At 48.1% G+C, this 19,527-nt stretch overlaps 1 protein-coding gene and 1 pseudogene across 3 annotated transcripts in view; both read left to right on the top strand.

Moving 5' to 3' along the window:
* The window catches only part of RBM33 (RNA binding motif protein 33), a 112,547-nt gene extending 93,247 nt beyond the window's left edge, over positions 1-19,300 (top strand). For both annotated transcript variants that reach the window (XM_080667107.1, XM_080667106.1), the window contains exons 17-18: positions 13,038-13,126; positions 13,429-19,300. In XM_080667107.1, the coding sequence (XP_080523233.1) occupies positions 13,038-13,126; positions 13,429-13,477 (138 nt within the window). In that variant the 3' untranslated portion in view covers positions 13,478-19,300. The remainder of the gene's footprint in view (positions 1-13,037; positions 13,127-13,428) is intronic.
* LOC308245944 (neurofilament light polypeptide-like) lies at positions 169-2,804 on the top strand (annotated as a pseudogene). Its single transcript has 3 exons — positions 169-187; positions 434-471; positions 1,714-2,804. The product of its transcript is annotated as a neurofilament light polypeptide-like (transcript).
* Positions 19,301-19,527: the final 227 nt, after the last annotated feature.

The following is a 19,527-nucleotide window of genomic DNA, read 5'->3' as shown; positions in this document are numbered from 1 at the left end:
ATTAGGATAATTAAAAATTTTTAAAGTAGCCTTCTTGACCTTAATTTACAGAAATAGCCTTTCACATTAACAGCTGTGGGACTTGGATTAGATTTTACAAATAGGAAATAATGTGGACTGTATTTTGGTCTCTTAAAACTGGCTAATTCTGAGTGCTTACGGGTCTCCATGGGGCTGGCAGCAAATGGTGGGTCTCCAGTCCACTGTAGACCAGGTTTTCCCCAGGACCCTGTCTTTGCAGCTTCTATACCCTGTCGGTAAACCAGTGAGGAGGCAGCCCACCTGGTTTCCTCTAGCAGTGCTTTCGCTCCTGCCCTTCCTGCCAGGTGGAGCAGTGCTTTCACTCCAGGCCCCAGGCGGCCTGCCTGAGACAGAGCACTTACACACTGACTAATGAGAAGGTTTCTGAGTAACACAGTGCTCTCTGCTCCAGGAGTGAATGGGAAACATTTCAGGCTAGAGCTGATACAGGTAATTCATTCTTGATGTGTTTGGAATCTCCCTGTACTGTTGAGAGTTCCTAAAAGTGAACAGTAACAAATACTTTTCTAAACACTAAACCTTTCCACCACCTTTCACTTTTTGGTTCTGAGAGAGATGTTAGGGTTCCTTTTATTTGTACGTAGTAATGACAAGTGAACCAAGAACTTTGGCCTCTGTCCTCAGGAGTGGCTTTCTGTGGCGTGGGCAGGGCATAGGGGTAGTTGTTTCCTGACAGTTAGTAGTGATTGGGCTACTTTGCAGGCATAGAACTGACACTAGAGGATTGTTTTCAGGTGCAGAAATGTGGTCATCTTGATCAGAGACCCTCAGACCAACAGTAGCTAAGAATTTGGGGTCAGATCACAGGTCAGCGGTGAGCCCAGTGTCCCGTTGTCTCTGTGGTGGGGGAGTGTGCATCCTTGGTAGTTCTCCTGTCCATTTTCCAGACTGGAGTCTGTGTGGCTAGTGCTTAATCCATGGCACTGACAGAGGGAGGTTCAGTGGCTGCATTGCACTGGTCTTTCTGTCCTGAAAACTGAATTTTGTATGTTGGAGTTCTAGATCTGTTGAGTGATCTATTTTCCCTCCCATTTGCCATGTTTTTTTTCTGTTCTGAAGAAGGATTAGAGGTCATCCTATCTAATAAAAGGGTAATATGCAAATTAACCATCACTCCGACACTAAATGGCGGCACCCATAGCCAGAAGATGGTGGCGTCCAATCCCCTCAGGCCGGCCAGAGTCCCCAGTACTTTCAGCCCGAACTGATTACTATGGCAAGTGCACAGAGAAGGTTTTCAGCAAGTGTGGGAAGCAAGCCTTGGCGGGATCCAGGGAGAGCCGGTGGGCTCAGGGCCTCTGCTGCCTGGGAGGCTGGCCCTCATAGTTCGGTTTTGAAGCCGCAGGGACCCGCTCCAGCATGGGCTGGGGAGGAAGCGTTGCTGCTGCCTGCCCAGTGCCAGGTCCCTGGTTAAGGAAGCGAGTCCACATCGCAGCCACGAGGCCTTGTGGGGCTGTCTCACCCCGGACCATCCATCGTGGCTGAGCTCTGGCGGGGCGGCCAGTGCCTCTAGGATCACTGTCTGCCCCCAGGCCGCCTGCGGACACTGGTGGAGCGGGCCTGGGTTGAACATTTTAATGAAAATGGGATGCCTGTGCCCCGCCCCACCGCACTCCGTCCCTGGCGAGGAGAAGGCAGTGGAATCATGGGTGCAGCCTCAGACCCCATTAGGAAGGGGCTGGGAGCAACCTGCACGTGCGCTACGAAGAAGAGGTGCTGAACCGTCAGGACGCCAAGGGCTGGCTGCTGGAGGCGTGCAAAGTGCAAACGAGGAGGCTCTCGCTGGCGCTCAACTTGAAAAGCACATCGACAGCCTGATGGAGGAAATTGCCTTTCTGAAGAAGGTGCACAAAGAGGAGATCGCGGAGCTGCAGGCACAGATCCAGTACACTCAGATCTCTGTGGAGATGGACGTGTTCTCCAAGTCCGACCTCTCCGCCACGCTCAAGGACATCCGCGCCCAGTACGAGAACCTGGCTGCCAAGAACATGCAGAATGCCGAGGATGGTTCAAGAGCCGCTTCACCATGCTGACTGAGAGCGCTGCCAAGAACACCTACGCGGTGCATGCCGCCAAGGATGAGGTGTCCGAGAGCCGCTGCCTCAAGGCCAAAGCATGCCGGGCCATGAACGAAGCACTGGAAAAGCAGCTGCAAGAGCTGGAGGATAAGCAGAATGCTGACATTAGTGCTCTGCAGGACACAATCAACAAATAAGAAAATGAGTTGAGAACTACCAAGAGTGAAATGGTACGATATTTAAAAGAATACCAGGACCTCCTCAATGAGAAGATGGCTTTGGACATTGACATTGCAGCTTACAGGAAACTCTTGGAAGGTGAGGAGACCCGGATCAGTTTCACCATCGTGGGAAGCATAGCCAGCGGCTACTCCCAGAGTTCCCAGGTCTTTGGCCGATCTGCCTACGGTGGTTTACAGACCAGCTCCTGCTTGATGTCCGCTCACTCCTTCCCTTCTTAATACACCAGCCACGTCCAGGAGGAGCAGATCGAGGTGGAGGAGACCATTGAGGCTGCAAAAGCCAAGGAAGCTAAGGATGAACCCCCCTCTGAAGGAGAAGCTGAAGAGGAGGAGAAGGAGAAGGAAGAGGCTGAGGAAGAGGAAGAAGGTGCCAAGGAAGAATTTGAGGATGCAAAGGAGGAAGAAGGAGGTGAAGGTGAAGGAGAAGATAACCCAAGAAGCTGAGGATAAGAAGAAAGGTGAAGGTGCTGGGGAGGAGCAAGCAACCAAGAAGAAAGATTGAGCCCCCTTTCCTTAATTATTTCAGGAATAATCCTCCCCAAACTAGGTCAACCCCATCACCAACCAAGCAGTTGAGTTCCCAATACAATATGAATTAAGAAGTCAATATATGTAACATTCTGAGGTGACTCAGGTTGGACATTAAACATTGTGCTATGACTTTTCTCCTTATTCAGAGTATCTGTTTGCTTGCAGAATGGCTTCCTGGCTTGCTGACAGCCTGTGCATGGTCCATGCTTATGAGTTCAGGATCTATAACAATGTGAATAATTCAGATGTTTATAATAAAAACACATGAATAGATGAATTCACTAATGTTTATGTTAAACTTCATGGAAAAAATAGTCCTTTGAATTTTGGTGGTTAGAAATTAAAGACATCAAATCACGTGCAATAAACAGTAAATAAAGTTATACTGAATGACCAAAAAAAAAAAAATACATTAGGGGCCAGGAAACGTACAAAGAACTGGGGAACCATTCACAAATCAGGAAGGGAAGTCACAGGGTGTATATTATTGCTACAAATACACTATTTCCTACTACTTACAACATATACAATGGAATGTATTAGATGCATTCCTATTGCATGAAGTACGTATTCTCATAGAGTAATACTGGTAGATATGTTATAGTTATGGCGGTATGTCATATTTTATCTATACTAATAAAAGGGTAATATGCTAATTAGACCATGAGACCTTCTGGACGTCCTTCTGGACAAAGCCATGGTGGCGGGGCTGAGGCAGAGGCGGCTAGGGGTGATCAGGCCAGGAGAGGAGGGCAGTTGGGGGCAATCAGGCCGGCAGGGGGGGCAGTTGGGGGCGAGCAGGCTGGCAGGCAGAGTGGTTAGGGGCGATCAAGCAGGCAGGCAGGTGAGTGGTTAGGAGCCAGCAGTCCCGGATTGCAAGGGGGTTGTCCCTGTGGGATCGGGCCTAAACCGGCAGTTGGATATCCCTTGAGGGGTCCCAGATTGGAGAGGGTTCAGGCTGGGCTGAGGGACACACCACCCCCGACCCCTGTGCATGAATTTTGTGCACTGGGCCACTAGTTCTATATAATAAGGAGGTAATATGCAAATTGACCATCACTCCAACACACAAGATGGCCGCCCCCATGTGGACACAAGATGGCCGTCACAAGATGGCCAGCAGGGGAGGGTAGCTGGGGGCGACCAGGCCTGCAGGGGAGGGCAGTTGGGGTGACCAGGCCTTCGGGGAGGGCAGTTGGGGCTACCAGGCCGGAAGAGGAGGGCAGTTAGGGGTGACCAGGCCTGTAGGGGAGGGCAGTTGGGGTGACCAGGCCTTCAGGGGAGGGCAGTTGGGGCGACCAGGCTGGCAGGGGAAGGCAGTTAGGGACAACCAGGCCGGAAGAGGCAGGCAGTTAGGGGTGACCAGGCTGGCAGTGGAGGGCAGTTAGGGGCAATCGGGCCAGCAGGAGAGCAGTTAGGCATCGATCAGGCTGGCAGGGGAGTGGTTAGGGGGTGATCAGGCTGGCAGGCAGGCGAGCAGTTGAAAGCCAGCAGTCATGGATTGTGAGAGGGATGTCACAGATTGGAGAGGGTGCAGGCTGGGCGGAGGGACACCCCTGCCCTCCCTTCGCATGAATTTCATGCATTGGGCCTCTAGTTGTATTATAAATAATAAAGTTTGAGGATACTTGAAGCGAAGCAAAAACAATATTGGATTGTTTAATGAGGAAAAGAGGACAACAAGAAAGAAGTTTTCTAGGTTACATCACTGACCCTTAAAAGGAAGTACAAGGCGAGGTCCCCCATGTCCTGTGGAAGTCCCTGGGTGTAGAGCTTCTGCCAGAGCCTGTGCACCTGCCTGGGGCTGAGCTGAGTGCTCTTCGTTCTTGCCAGTCTTGCTCCTGGGATGGTTATGAGTGAGGGTGTAGCTATTTAAGCTGCAGCCACACATGCTAAGATGCTAAGTCTGTAACCACACTGATAGATCAAGCTTCTACAGTAGTGTTAGAATGACATTGTGAGTATAAATTTTGAAAATATATTTATAACAATGTCTTGTTATAATTATGTTTTAAATGTAAATAGACTTGGCAGGGATGGAGCTGAGGGGGCTCCCGCTGTGATGACCCAGCTAAGCCTGTGAGCATTGGACTGTGGTGCCACCTCGAGTCCACGTGGTATAATAGTGGTGGTGGTGGTGTCTGCAATGCGTCCCTTTTTTTTTTCTTTTCTAATAAAATTTATTGGGTGACATATATATATATATATATAAAAGGCTAAGTGACTGACTATACGTCCGTCCGTCCGACCGACTGCCCAGTACATATGATGCGCACTGGCAATTTAAAAATAAATGTTTCTCACGTATGCAAGATATTTGTTCCCATCTGACATTGGCCTTCCATTTAAATTAATTTGAAGACAGTGTCCTGTGATGCCAGCATTTGCAGTAACTATTAATAAATCACAAGGACAAACTCTAGACCAGGGGTGGGCAAACTTTTTGACTCGAGGGCCACAATGGGTTCTTAAACTGGACCGGAGGGCCGGAACAAAAGCATGGATGGAGTGTTTGTGTGAACTAATATAAATTCAAAGTAAACATCATTACATAAAAGGGTACGGTCTTTTTTTTTATTATTTCAGTAGTTTTATTCATTTCAAACATTTTAACAAGAAGAATGTAAACACTAATTATTATAATTTGAAACTTCAAAAAATGGAGGAATCATAGCACAATAACATACCTTATATTGAAGATGGCAAAGGCAAAATAAAATTGCCTAACAAAGGAAAGGTACAAAAGCCTTTCAAATTAAACTTAAAATATAATAAAATAATTTAAAACTAAAACAAATAGAAAAGAACAAAATGTGTAAACAGTAAATTAAACATTTTCTTTAGTGCAACTTCCCAATTATGCCCGGGACGTAGATGTAGATGGCAATGTAGACTGGGTTGAAAGGTTTTTGGTCTTTAAAACATCAACTTCAGTGGGAACAGTGTTGTTGGTCTCCTTTTTTAGCTAATGCATCAAAGTCTGGAGTTAGTTTTGTTGTGGCTATTCTCAGGATCTGAGGTGCTCGTCAGTTAAGCTGGATCTGTGAGGGGCTTTGTTGATGTTCATGACGCTAAATGTCTGCTCACAAACATAGGTTGACCCAAACAGCACCAGTATCTTCTGTGCCATCCTCCGGATGTTTGGAAAAGTGGCTTCATTAAGTGAAGCGTAAAAGTCTCTTAGTTCAAGAGAGCTGAGTTTCTCCTTTAGGACAAAGTCAGACTGAAGATCGATGAGTTCCAGTTGCACCTCTTCTGGTGCTGTTTCAGGGTTTTGTGACAAAGGACAGGCCACCAGTTGAAGTGACTGGTCAATTTTTCAACATCAGAAAACCGACGACAGAATTCTGCATGCAGGTCATCCAGTGATTTGCTGTATTTCTTCACGTTTTGGATGGTCTCCTTCTGTGTGGCTAGTGTGGCAAAATGAGTGAAGACTTTGTCTGAAATTTGTCTGAAAAAGAAAATCAGCTTTGATTTAAAGGCTTTCACATTAGTGTACATGTCATGTACATACTGATCTTTTCCTTGTAGCTTCACATTTAGCTCATTCAAATGTGAAAATATGTCTACAGCAAATGCAAAATCACACAGCCAATTCTTGTCACTCAGCTCAGTAAACTCATCAGACTTCCCTTTAATTTCAAAAAATGCACCAATCTCTTCTTTGAGCTCCCACACTAGTTGGAAAACTTTGCCCAAACTCAACCAGCAGACACGAGAGTGATAAAGTAAGTTGTGGTGATCTGCATCAGTTTCCTCCAGAAACTTAATAAACTGACGGTGCTGAAGTCCCTTTGCTCGAATGAAATTAACAAGCTTTACAACTGGATTAACAACATGATTAAGTTGTAATATAGACTTGCACAATGATTCCTGGTGAATAATACAGTGAAGAAAAATAACATCTTGGTTAGGGTTCTCCTCTTTCACTTTATCCTGAATTCTTTTTAGCAGTCCAACATTTTTTCCAGTTAAATTTGGAGATCCATCTGTCGTGACATTAGCAAGTTTACTCCATGGTAGCTTCATTTTCTCGGTGACAGTAGACACCCGGTCATACAAGTCCTCTCCCCGTGTTTTTCCTTTCAGTGGCTCCATGGCTAAAAACTCCTCCGTAATTTCAAAATTGTCACTAATCCCTCGGATAAAAATTAAGAGCTGAGCAGTGTCCTTTACATCATTACTTTCATCCAATGCTAGTGAATAAAATTTAAAGAACTCTGCCTTACTATTTAACTTGCTGGCCAAGTCTTCATCAATCAGTTCCACTCGACGAATCACTGTCCTGCGCGATAAGCTGAGTTTTTCAAACTTGCCTTTGCTCTCTGGACACAAGAGACCTGCTGTCTCTATCATACATTCTTTCAAAAACTCGCCTTCAGAGAGAGGTTTGCTAGCTTTTGCTAATTTGAATGATAGTATAAAACTTGCTTTGGTAGTTGTCTTTTGAATTGCAGTTTGTCTGTGAAAGACATTTTGCTGAGCCTGTAATTTAGCCATCAACCTCTGTGCAGTAGCCTCCCGTTCTTGAGGTGACTGCTTGCTAGCATAGTTGCCATGCTTTGTGGCAAAGTGACGGCTGAGATTGTACTCTTTGAAGACTGCAAGTGTTTCCTGGCATATCAGACATACCGGCATTGATCGGACTTCGGTGAAAAAATATTTTGTTGTCCACTCCCTCTTAAACACTCGGCATTCACTGTCCACTTTCCTTTTCTTTGGTCCACTCATGTTTAATATTGGGCTAAAACCAACAGTACTGTTCTCTTATTAAATTCTTTACTAAAATAAGACAGTAAAGTATAAAAACAAGTGATTAAATTTGCTCTACTATAACATTTTTGGTCTTCTAAAAATATATATATATATATAACAAAATCATCTGAAAAAGTTCAGACATGGGACAGAGGCACACCCTGACCATAGAGAACAACCCCTTTCCTCCATAGGAAACCTGTGTATCTTTCACACAGGCCCTTTGTTTATGGTAACACACATAGCTGCACATTGCTGTGTCTTCCAGACACACTTGTATGGGAGGTGCTAGGGCAGTGCAAAACATGGGTAACCAGTAGTTACCACTAGCACATCCGTTACTGGCAAAAAACAGCCGCAGTGCACATAGTGTGAAAGAGCCCATTATCAATGTCAGATTGCATCCACTGGACTCTATAAAAACAACCAAGTGCCACTTTTAAATGCCCATTGCAACAGTTTTTCTTATTAAAAGCTGGAAATGGCAGGATATTTATATATATACCCCTACTGTGACAGCCTAGCAGAGCATTACAAAGGAGAAAACCCAGCATCTGGTGATGTCCATAAGTACAAGACTTCAGGCTGTCATTACCAGGAAAGGGTTTCATCCAAGTATTAGATATGAACATTTGATTTTCAGTTTTTCATTTGTCCAATTACTTCTGAAACCCTGAAATTAAGCGATTTTGTAATAAAATCTTTAGTTCATCACATTTCTATACAATCTTTTTGTTCAACCCACTGAATTAGGGTTCGTTCACACTAGCCATGCTGCCGTTGCAGTGTGGTGCAGTACTGCAATGCAGCGCAGCTAGGGTTAATGCAGGGTACACAGGTTCCCATCATGTTTGCGTTGATGCTAATGTGCAGTGGTGCATGTTAACACAAATGCCCTGTAGCACGCATTTTTACAGGCGCAAGGGGGAGAAGCAAACGCAGCGCAAAATGCATTTGTTTTGCCGCTAACACATGCGGTTAGTGGCCACGGTAGCGTTACTGATACCACATCCGTATCAGCAAAAAAATGCAGCCGCAGCATGGCTAGTGTGACATGTCCTCTGTGTGTCTTTTTCCCTGCTGCACACGTCCGCAGTGGGAAAAAAAACTGCAGTGGATACAAGCCCTAAAAGCTAAAAGTCTTTGTTCTTTTATTAACAAGTCATTGTGATGTACAGAATGTGGGAACAGGAAAAAATTGTGTTTGAGTAGAGCTCTTAATCTTACCTCAGAAAGGCTCCGATACTGTGCTCTCCAGGGGCGTGTCTCCCTACATCACCACGATAACGTGTCTATGCATTCCCAGGTTGATGTCGGGAGACGCGTCCGCGGGCATTACAAGGAGCTTCTGGAAGATTGAGAGGTTGTTCCTTTACTGAATGGGCGGATATAAATCCGCCCACTCAGAAGAAGGAGCTGTGGCTGTGTTTCCCGACGTTGCCATGTTAACACTGCTGCTGGTGGTGAAGGAGCGGAGGGGAGAGCAAGAGAACCCTCCACTCTTTCGGCTCCGCGGGCCGGATAGAACAGCCGAATGGGCCGTAGTTTGCCCACGGCTGCTCTAGACAGAGTAGGAATATTCCTACCTGAACCCGTTTTCGGACATGGTTAGTTACATGTTGCTTTCTCTCGAGTTTAAAGAGTGTGTGACATTAAAGTTAACGTTTCAAATACTTCATCATGAGGGAAATTAGGCACTCTGAAAGTGTTTTTACTCTTAAAGCATACAGGGAGATATTAAAATAAGTTTAATCAATTTATCAGTCATTGTTTTTATCAATGTTTTTATAACATGTTTTTGGTTTATATCATCTTAGTTATTATAGCTTGTTATTGTTTATTAATCAATTTATTATTTTCATATACATTTTACTAATTTTCTTCCATTTCTGACACTTCTATTACAGAGAAAGGGCAAATAGCGATATTGAAATATTTCTTCTAATTAATTTCCTTTCAGTGTGTACAAATCCATGCACCAGGCCACTAGTTGGTTAATATGATCATATAGGTTTCAGGTGTGGGTTTCTATGTGCCAAGGTCTGTAGATTGCACTGCAGTGGAAGGTCTGCTGCTTAGCTGTGGAATCTGAGAGGCTTGCCCAGTGTGGAGCAAGGCGCCCACGTTGCTCTTCCCTTAGGCCAGTGGTCAACAAACTCATTAGTCAATAGAGTGGCAAACTGTGTGGCTCACGAGCCGCAGTTTACCGACCACTGCCTTAGACCATAATCACAAGCCTCTCTAGAAAGTCCATTGAAGAGACATTTGTCTATAGACTCATTATTTACACTATAAGAAAAAATGATAAGGTTTTTTAGAATATTGTAACCAGAAGGGAGAAATGACACAAGAAGTATCAAGTTTCAGAATTTCAGATGCGAGGGTGAGTGTGAGTCCGCCAGGCGGTGTCACCAGCATTTCTGGGTGCAGGGGCCGTGGGGTAGGGCTGCAGGAGTGCATGCTCCTGGACTGGCCCCCCTCCTGCTCCGGAAGACCGAGCCGCTCAGCTGTCAGGATCAGGGAGCAGGGGCGTCACAGCCTCCTAGGCCCCTTCACTTCGTTATCTTTATTTCCCTGTTTGCAGGTTTGTGCCTAAAATTGTGTTAAACATTTGTTATTTTATAATGAATGAAACACCATGGTATAAAAAAAAAAAGTCATTTCCTCAGAAGAGTGGAGTTGGTGATCACTTAAGGTTCCCCACAACCCTCACCCTGTAATAACGGCTGGGGCGTAGATGTGGCCTGCCTGTGCCTGGCTTGTGCCGTTACCATGTCTCTGCTGGTGGCTGTATTGTTTTCCTGACCAGCTGGGAGGTAGGCTGCAGCTGGTAGCAGCTGGAGTTGGGCTTTGAGATGAGGCTTCAGCAGAAGTCCCGATTTTGCCGTTTCTTTGTGTGCGACTTTCAGGCTGAGCACTTGACCTCCGTGAATCTTGGTGTTTCCCTCAGGCTCTCATAAGTCACAAAAGACTGGAAACACTGCCCGCACCTCATTGTTCCCTGGCATAACCTGGCAGGGAGGGAAGCTAAAGAAACAGAGGCCCATGTCACTGGGACAAAGCGTGTGAAAGCAGGGAGGACAAAGCGCATGTGCCCCTCCCGCTGGGGCACCTACATCAGCAGGTCTTGTCCGAGGGCTGTCCTCGTGCAGCTGCTTCAGGACACCAGCTTGCCAGCCTCAGACAACATCTCCATCCACCCAGACGGGAGTCCCCCAAGCAGCCAGGAAGGCAGGTTCACCGCAGGGAATCTGACCTCTGAGGGGACATGCGTTGGCAAGAACACCCACTGCATCTGGTTCTGACTGGCCAGGAAAGGGGCTGGTGGGTGACGTGAAGACGTTGGCATCTCCAGTGAAAGAGTGAGTCATTTTGCATTCAGAACATTTGGGAAAGCAAACAGCAGGATGGTCAGACGTAGGCTGCCGGAACCCCTCGCCACCAGGTTTAAAGAAGGTCCATAGGACCTGCAGTTGTCATGGAAACAGGTTAGCTGGAGGCCCCGCAGAGAGTCTCGGAACCATTGTAAGTAAGCCAGGAAGCCATGTGGGTTCTCAGGAGGCAGTGGGAGGCAGAGCTCTGAGGAGCCCTTGTGTCCGAAGGATCAGTCTGAGGAGGACAGGGAACATGGAACAACCGGTGGTGGACGTGGATGGGCATGAAGAAGCTCAGGAGACCCGTTGGAACTCAGGAGACACGCAGCATCTGTGTCAGAGACCAGGCAGGATGGGAAAGTGCCGACGATTCTGTGACAGTGGGCGTAGGATGGGGCTGCCCGAGGCTCTGCAGCAAACTTTCCCGTGTTTCTGCTCGGACCCCTCCGGACAGTGTTGCCTGCCCCCTTACTAGCAAGAGTGCCAGTGAACCGTGCATAGGGAGACTTCCAGAATAAGGTCCTACTTGTTTATCTACTAGAAGCACTGCGCCTGGAGGAGCAAAGATGTCCTGGGGCGAGGCTGACTGCCACCGGGGGCTGCAGAGCTGTCAAGTGGGGAGAGGGCCGCACACGGTCCCCCCTAAACAGGGCTGCTTTGAAGCAGTTCCACTCTTGTTGTCTTTAAAAGAGTTGGTATCGTTTTAACTTAAGGTCATCCCTGAAGGTGAGGAATCATCGACCAGAGGGGAAAGCATGGAATCGGTCTGCCAGGACGGAGTCGGTTTCATTCCCCACAACATTTCATTTCTTTGTCCAGCACAGACACACAGGCTCCTCCCAGAAAGAGGACGGTCCTGGGGGGGGGGGGGGAGGCCAGGCTTCTGTACTGCGTGCACATTGCGGTTAGTGGAGTGTCCCACACAGTGCAGTCACGTGGCTCTGATGCGACTTGAGTGTGAGCACAGGAAGGGCCAACTTGAGCACTTCAGCTAGTGTTTTGTGATGAATAGCAGAGCAATTACGTATTCTCAGAAACTCTCTGAAGGCGTCTTGTCTCGAAAGAATGGATAGCACCTCGGGAAGGTTGGTGAGTGCAGCCGTGTGGCAAGTCAGGAAGCTGTTTGGGGGCGGGTTGGGGAGTCAGAGTGAACAGTAGAGACTTGAGACAGATTTTAACATTTGGTCTGTTCTGGGTGATTTGTGTTTATATGAAAATGTGGAAACCAGTGATCATTAGCCTTTCAACTTTCAGTGAAACATGTTTTTCCTTCTTTCAAAGAAATTACTAATATTATCATCTTGATAGGTTGACTGTGACAACTTCTACAGTTCATTCTTAAGTCTAGAAAATGAGGGTTTGTCTTATTGAAAGGGCACCACAATGTAAATAAAGGGGAGCAGCCAGCAGGCAACTGTAGGCAATGTTCTCGTGATGGGTATTGACCACTGGAGAGCCAGTCATTCTTGAGGTTGAAGAACTTCATTGCCATTTATGCTGTCTTGACGGATAGTCCTCCATCAGATTGGGATTTAAACCACTCAGACACACACCCACGAATCCTCTCATATGGTAAATGGTAAAAACGAAGCTCATGCCTTCACTTCACATTGGCGACTCACACACAGGAGATAGGCACCCCAGAAATCTAGAAACTTTTTTTTTTTCTAGGAGAGGAGCATAGTATTTCCAAAATCTAGATTCCATGGACAGTTACCTGATGGGAATGCCTGAGAACAGAGAGTGACTCTCCAAGGGTACTTGCCACCAAGCCTCAGAGAAAGTTTAGAGGGAAGATTGGGCAACTGGTGTGGTCAGACGATACGAGGTCTTAATGCCAGGCTTGGAGGTTATAAGTGCTGGTCAGGGGAATGACTTTCTGGAACAGAGTTTTTGGATATATTATCTAGATGGGTAAGAAAAATTCCCACAAAATAGAATTAGTTTGTTTTAGTGATCCAAGTATCAGCCTGAACTTAAATTTTGTATTAAGTCTAATGTTTGCATGTTCATGTTTTTTTTTAACCATATATAGCACGATGTTAAAACGTTTCTCTGTTTCCTTCCTCTAGAGTTTACAGATGCTTCCCCAGCAACGGAAAGCCATAGCCAAGTTTAAGGAGCCAGCCCATGCGTTAGCATTTCAGCAGAAGTTCCACAGGTAGCGGTGGATTCCATGGTTTTGGTGACGTGGGTGCAGGCGGGGACCTCTCCTCTGCGATCTGCTCTCGGTCACGTAGCTGTTGCTTCGCATGCTACTGTGTGTGCACCAGTCACTCTATAGATGCATATTCATGCACAGGGGACAGTGCCTCCTCTCATGTGGACTCTTGTCCCTGGTGTTCATGCCAATGCTCTGTCACTCAGGGCCCACCATTCCCCTCTAGCTTTCTCCTGCCTCTATAAGTCGCCTGCTCTGTGCAGAGTTCACTTAACTTGGGCTATTCGTTTCCATCTCCACAGGCACATGATCGATTTGTCCCACATAAACGTGGCCCTGATTGTGGAGTGATTTCTAGCAGGGAGGCTGACCTTACACTGCACACACAGCTGTGGACTTTCTTCAAGGAAGCTGCCGGCACAGGATCCGCCAGCGAGGTCTCCGTCCATCTGCTAACTCTTGTCCAGAGCGCCGGGTGGCCCAGCATTGGTTCCTGGAGAGCTGAAGTTGCAGGATGTGGCAGGCTGGAGTTCAGTGTTGATGGCTTCAAGTTCTGTGGCCACTTCCGAGAACTCCTGTTTTTGTTTTCTTTTGTTTTCAAAGTGCTTACAATGCATGTAGACACTGTTCTTCGTAATTTTACCATCTGATCGATCGCTCACCGTGACTTAGGTTCAGGGAGGAACATTAGCAGCACAAATTCTAAGTACTTTCCACAGCAAAGAATATTTGATAATGGTTGCACTTATCTTCAGTGCAGGCTAGACCAGAGGCGTCTTCTCAGAAAGCCCTCTACTGGTGCTTGTAAAAACAGGCGAAAATGTGGGTGATTGTGATTGACAGCTGCCTGAGGGCGGGTGGGGCAGGGGCACGGTGTGGCAGATTCTGCTTCCTATAAAGGTTCCAGAAGTGCAGTTGCATATTCCAAGTTCCTGAGGGGACTCCCCACCCATTTTTAACTTCCCAAATAGGGCGAGAACCAGGTGGTTGCCACTGTGCTTCCCTGGGGGCAGAGAAGCCGGGGTGCTGCTCTGGCCGGGCCCTCACTGGAGCTCTCTGCCTGGTGGGGTGCACAGTGGGCCTACCGGGCAGAGGGACAGCCTGAGGCTTGAACAGACCTGGTTGGTTTTTTTCTCTTTAAATGCAGCCCAAAGCGGCAGATGTCACTGACTCTGACATGCAGCGTTCTTGGGGAAGCTGGCTATCATTGCTTTGAATTATCTGTTTTTTTTATAAGGCCTTTGAGTGGCGCTGCGTGTCCTTCAGTAGACTGAGGGCAAGGTGACATAGACCCCAGCACGCCATTCTTCACGGCGTGTGGTGCGAGGGAGGCTGTCTCACAGGGACAGTGCGATCCAGAGCAAAGTTTGTGTCACCCATGAGTGATTGTGCGTGGGCTCCTTTAGGTGGGGCTGTGCTCCCACAGAGCACGCTGAGGAGAATTTATTCTGGGCTAGTGTGGAAAAGTGCCTTACTGCATTTCTGCTCACAGAGGAGTTCACGAGGAGTTACTCTAACGTGGACCTGACTGAGTGAATGGTACTGGGGTACACTTAGACTTTTTAGCTGTATTTTATACCTAAGACGTCACGTCTGAGTTATCCATAGAAGTGATAGAAATAGAAGCATGCTGCCACTTACTGTCTGGTTCGTCCAGCGGGGACCATATTGGGAGCCCGGAGGCCTGTGCAGAGATGGCTCCTTGAGACTTGGCCTCCTCGTGGGAGCTGAGACCCAGGTTGTGGGAGCTTGTACCATCGTGTTTGTACAGTTGAGGTTTTATTTTACTTTTTCAAAGTAAGTGAGCAGAACTGGAGGGGAGTATCCAGATCCTGTGAGACCTTGTGTAGTGTTGATTCTCAGATGGCATGGTGTGCTGAGTGAGCCTGGAAAACGAGGGTGCTGCTGATGGCGCTCCCAGGAGAGGTCAGCTCAGGAAAGTGCAGGCACTCCTAGGGTCCCCGGGAACACCGCCCACTGGGCACGTGGCACCCTGCTCCTGAGAGCCCCTGACTGGCCAGCCCCACCCAAAGTCAGTGCCCTTTGCCCAGCAGCTGCCTGATGCGGGCTCCCTGCCCACTCTCACACAGCTGCAGGGGAGCTCACAGAGAAATGCGTAGCGCAGTGCATTGAAGTGACAAGGTAGCTGGAAGCTCTAGTTAGACCCAGACCACTCCCCACTCTGTTGCCAGCAGGAAGGCTCAGTCAATGGACTGTCCCCAAGGACTTCCTGCCACACAAGATGAGTTGAACAAACCTTTGCTGCTTTCTGAAATAGTCTGAGTGTGCGGTGGCTTGGAAGCCACAACCCTACATGTGGGCTCTGGAGAGTGGGTGTGTAGCATCCTTTCTTCCCATCAGTGATGGCGAGCCAACCTGTCTGGCACCACGCTACTTCAGACAGACTCACGGTGCTTCAGGGCCTGCGTTTGGCATGATATGATATGGCTGCATGGATGTGTATCTGTGCTGTCTGCACACATGGGCATGCTTTTTCTCCATGCCCCGTCCTCTAGGGGGAAGTGGGCCTTTTCCAGAGCCCAGGTGGGCACGCTCCACATGGGGCCGCGGGGTGGGGACCCTGCAGTGCAGCTGGCCTGAGGACAAAGTTGAGTTTCCTTGGAGGAAACTGCTGAAAAGGAAAGCAGCAGCACTAGAAAGTGATTTTATTTCCATTCGTGGTGCATTTCTCGCAGGGAAGTGGGACACCGTAGCTGAGCCCTCTTGGAAGATCTGTTGCAACCATTATCTCTGTTCTTTATTTATCATGCATTTAAATGAGACGCAGATGCATCCAACACACTGTGTAAATACGGACCTTTTAAAATTGAAGTGTTATTGGAGATGTTTTCAATTCAGCAACACCTTAGCTCTTTGCTAGTTCTTTTGTGTTGTCTCATCAAAGTTTAATGGATGCAGTTCCATAATTGTTGACGTGTTCGTGTGTATATCCGATTTTTATAAAGATGGGAGTAAGTCAATACATTGATCCTGACCTGTGTATTATTTGTTCACAAATTCAAGAAGCTTAAAGCCAGTAAATATCAGTATATCTCATAAGGTAGATGCAGTAGGTGATGATGTGGAGCCATTACTTTCCTTTCGCATTACCTTGTTTTGGTTTTGTGCTGTAACAAGTTCACCTAGCTGCCTATCTGAGCATAAGCTTGCATTGCTGTTGGTCTGGCCACATTTGTTAAGTCCTTATACTGATCTTCTTCTAAAGGAAAAATCTTGTCTTTTTTCCCCAAAAGAAATGTTGAGGGTCCCATGTCTGGACAGGCAGCATCCTAAGTGGGTGCCTGTTGCCGCGGCCCCGGGGAGGTGGGGTGAGAGGGAGAGGAGCAGGCTTCATCATAAGCTCTTTTAATTTGGGTCGTCCTCATCATGATGTGTAAAGGTCCTGAGAAACAATTGTTCATCATTGGTTCTGTAGCATCTCTGAACTGTGACAGAGTGTAGATCCTGCACCCTGGGGTCTTTTCACACAGCATTTTGCTTAATTCCACCAACAGAGGACTTTGTTGCTAGGAGGAGTCGAGGAGGTGTGGGGTGAAGGGGCAGGAGGAAGGGGAGCTGTGGGAGAGGATGATTTTGCAGAAGGAAGCTGCTGTAATGAGACGTCATCATGGCCCGTCTCCTGACACACGCACTTGGGAGCAGGAGGTGCAGTCGAGGAGCATGCGGGCAGTGGGCGCATGGGCGTGGTAGGTGTCTGCTGGACGCTCCCGCAGGAGGTGGGAGGGCGGATGGAGAGCCATCTTGCACTAGGTGGCCCTTCTGCTTGGCCCATAGGAGTGCAGGTGGCTCTTGTGGGGTAGATAAGTGAGACCTACTCATCGAGCTGATTTTGAGCAGCTGTCAAGTCTTTTGCTTTGGCTTTCAGTTTTGTTGTGTTTATTTTGTGTTTTATTTCTGTTGAATCGAAGGTAAGCTTGACGTGCTCGTATACCATTGGACTGATGGGGCCCTATTGAGGACTTTTAGGTTTGGAGTGAGGTCCGTGTGCGTGGAGCCCTGAGAGGCAGCGCTCGGCTGTCCGAAACGCCCCGCTCGGCTGGGCCGTCCTTGCAGATGGCTTGATGGCTGTGGGCTCCTGCGCTGCCAGGGCCCTTCCTCCCTGCTCGTAGGCCCCCACCTGGCTTCCGCGTCCTGTTAGACCTGCTCTTACTCCCCTCTAGTCAGGTAGAGGCCTCCCCCTTGTGTGATTGTTTATTTAGAGAAAATACTTAAGGTATTGTTGGTTCACACATTTCTCAGTGATGTGTTCTTTCTAAAGGGGAATTCACTAACAGGGATGGGTGGGGGGAAGAGATGGGACAGGAGACCCCCCTAGGAAGGAAGCCACAGAGTCAGATCAATTAAAAGTTTAGATTATTTATTTATTTATTTATTTATTTATTTAATGAACATTTCAGTTGATCTTTTCAACTATTTTTAAAAATTGTGAAGTGTTATTTGGACATTCTTAAATAAGGACTCTCCAAAGGCGTGTGGCCTTGATTTACTATTAAATCCTAAGGATTTTTGTGTAAGGTTCTTTTGCAACCTACTAGTATTTAATTTTTATCACTTAAAGTGCCGTGGTTCTGTGCACTGGAAACTGCAAAACCTGCTGATTCATATTGGATCCCAGGTATACCTTCCGCTGATGGATGGTTGGGAAGGGTCGTTGGCTTTACGCGGAGTGACCTCCTTTTCCAGAGAATATTTACAAACCATACCTCTTTTCAGGGCCGTGTTTTGGTAGGAAGTCCTTTAAGTCGGTGGACAGCGAGAGCAGCGCTTTTAGTGAGGCAGCGCTTTTAGTGAGGCGCTTTCACCTCTAGCGCTGAGATGTGAAAGGCCCCCAGGCTGGGCGTTCTGCTTGCTTCATTTTACTAATTTTAAAAGGCATGCAGAAAAATACAAGCATAAAGAAGCATTTGTGGTTTTTAAATTTTAGTGGGTTCCGCAGAGTGGGCAGATGTATTCTTTTCACATATTCGGTGTGTCGTTGTTTAATACCCTTTGGCAGCTGCCTTGCGCCTGTTTCAGCAGGGCTCCCTCCCGCTGCTTCTAGCCCGGGGCGAGCACCGTGGGCGCTGCTGCCTCTGGACTGTCTGCATCGCTTTGTGTCCTGCAGGAGGCGGACACCACGCAGGGCTTCTGTGTGCGCATTCACACTGCCGCCCGAAGAGCAGGTGGTCCTTGGACTTCATAACTCAGCTTTGCTTTTCACAGGCGAGGGGTCCAGAATTGTCTTTCCTCTGTGAGGGTTTTAACTAAGGCTTTAATTCCACTGTTTAATTTTCAGGTTCAACAACAACCAAGTCCCCAACCAATGTTTTCTCATTTCTGAACTGGTTCTCTCCTTGCTCCTGCTGCTCGGGTGGCTGGGCCAGGTCGGGCCTCTTGGTCCTACCTCCTCGGGACTCCCCACGAACCCCTCCGCTCTCCCTCCACCCCCCCCCCCCCCCGCCTTCTCTCCAGATGAGTCCTCCCTCCACCTCCGCCCCTGGTGCCCATCTCTGCCCACGCCCTCCTTTGCGAGGTGGGGCTGCTCCTGCTCCGTGTGTACTGTGGACACCTGGATGACCAGCAGCTTTGCTTTGACAGGTTCACGCCTGACTTACTCCCCAGGTCTCCGGTTGGAGAGAATAACATTGGGTTCTGTTACTTTGCAGTGTGACCAGGAGGCCTGCGTCCTGCCGCAGCCGTTGGCGTGTCATTAACCCTCTGTTTTGCCCTCTACTTTGCAGGACCGCTTTTGCATGAGTTCAGTGTTAGTAGTAGCCGCGCCTATTGTTCTGCTGGGAGGTGCCGGCTCAGGCTGCCTGGGACCCTTCCCAACCTAGTGCGCCGCTGCAGCGGGTGTGGGCAGCTCCGCTGACCCGTGTGAAGCTGTGAGCACCGTGCGTGCTCGGAGCCGGCCAACTGCTTCCTTCCTCTGGGTTGACCTACTTCGTGTGTCCGTCCTACCGAGTGCACTGCACTCCCGTTGGCAGGGGGTGCTGCCTCGCTTTACCCCACTTCCCACGCGCCCGTCACTGGGACAGCCTCTCAGGATAGATGTGGAGAGCGGGAGTGAGGGTTGGAAATGTCTGCTGTGTATCATTGTGTGACTCCGTGCTGGACTGTGTTCTGACCTGTATTGTAATGTACAAGATGTATTAATAAAGTATCTGAAGTTTCTGCTTTTGTCTGCAGCCTTTATTTTATCTGTCCACTCAGACTCGTCCCAGCCGCCTCTTCCCCCGTGGACAGCATGGCCATGTCCCCGGAGGACACACTGTTCTTTCCCTGGGTGTCCCCCGGGGCCGCCGTGGCCTTGACCAGGTGCATGAGGGCAGGGAGGCCTGGTCTCAGCCCTGGAGGGCTGCCTGCATCTGCGGACCCGCAACGGCGTCATAGCACGGTTT

Source organism: Plecotus auritus, assembly GCF_963455305.1.
Source record: "Plecotus auritus genome assembly, chromosome: 4".
Lineage (NCBI taxonomy): Eukaryota > Metazoa > Chordata > Mammalia > Chiroptera > Vespertilionidae > Plecotus > Plecotus auritus.
The sequence above is the reverse complement of the archived record's forward strand: the minus strand, read 5'-3'. Positions and strand labels throughout refer to the sequence as shown.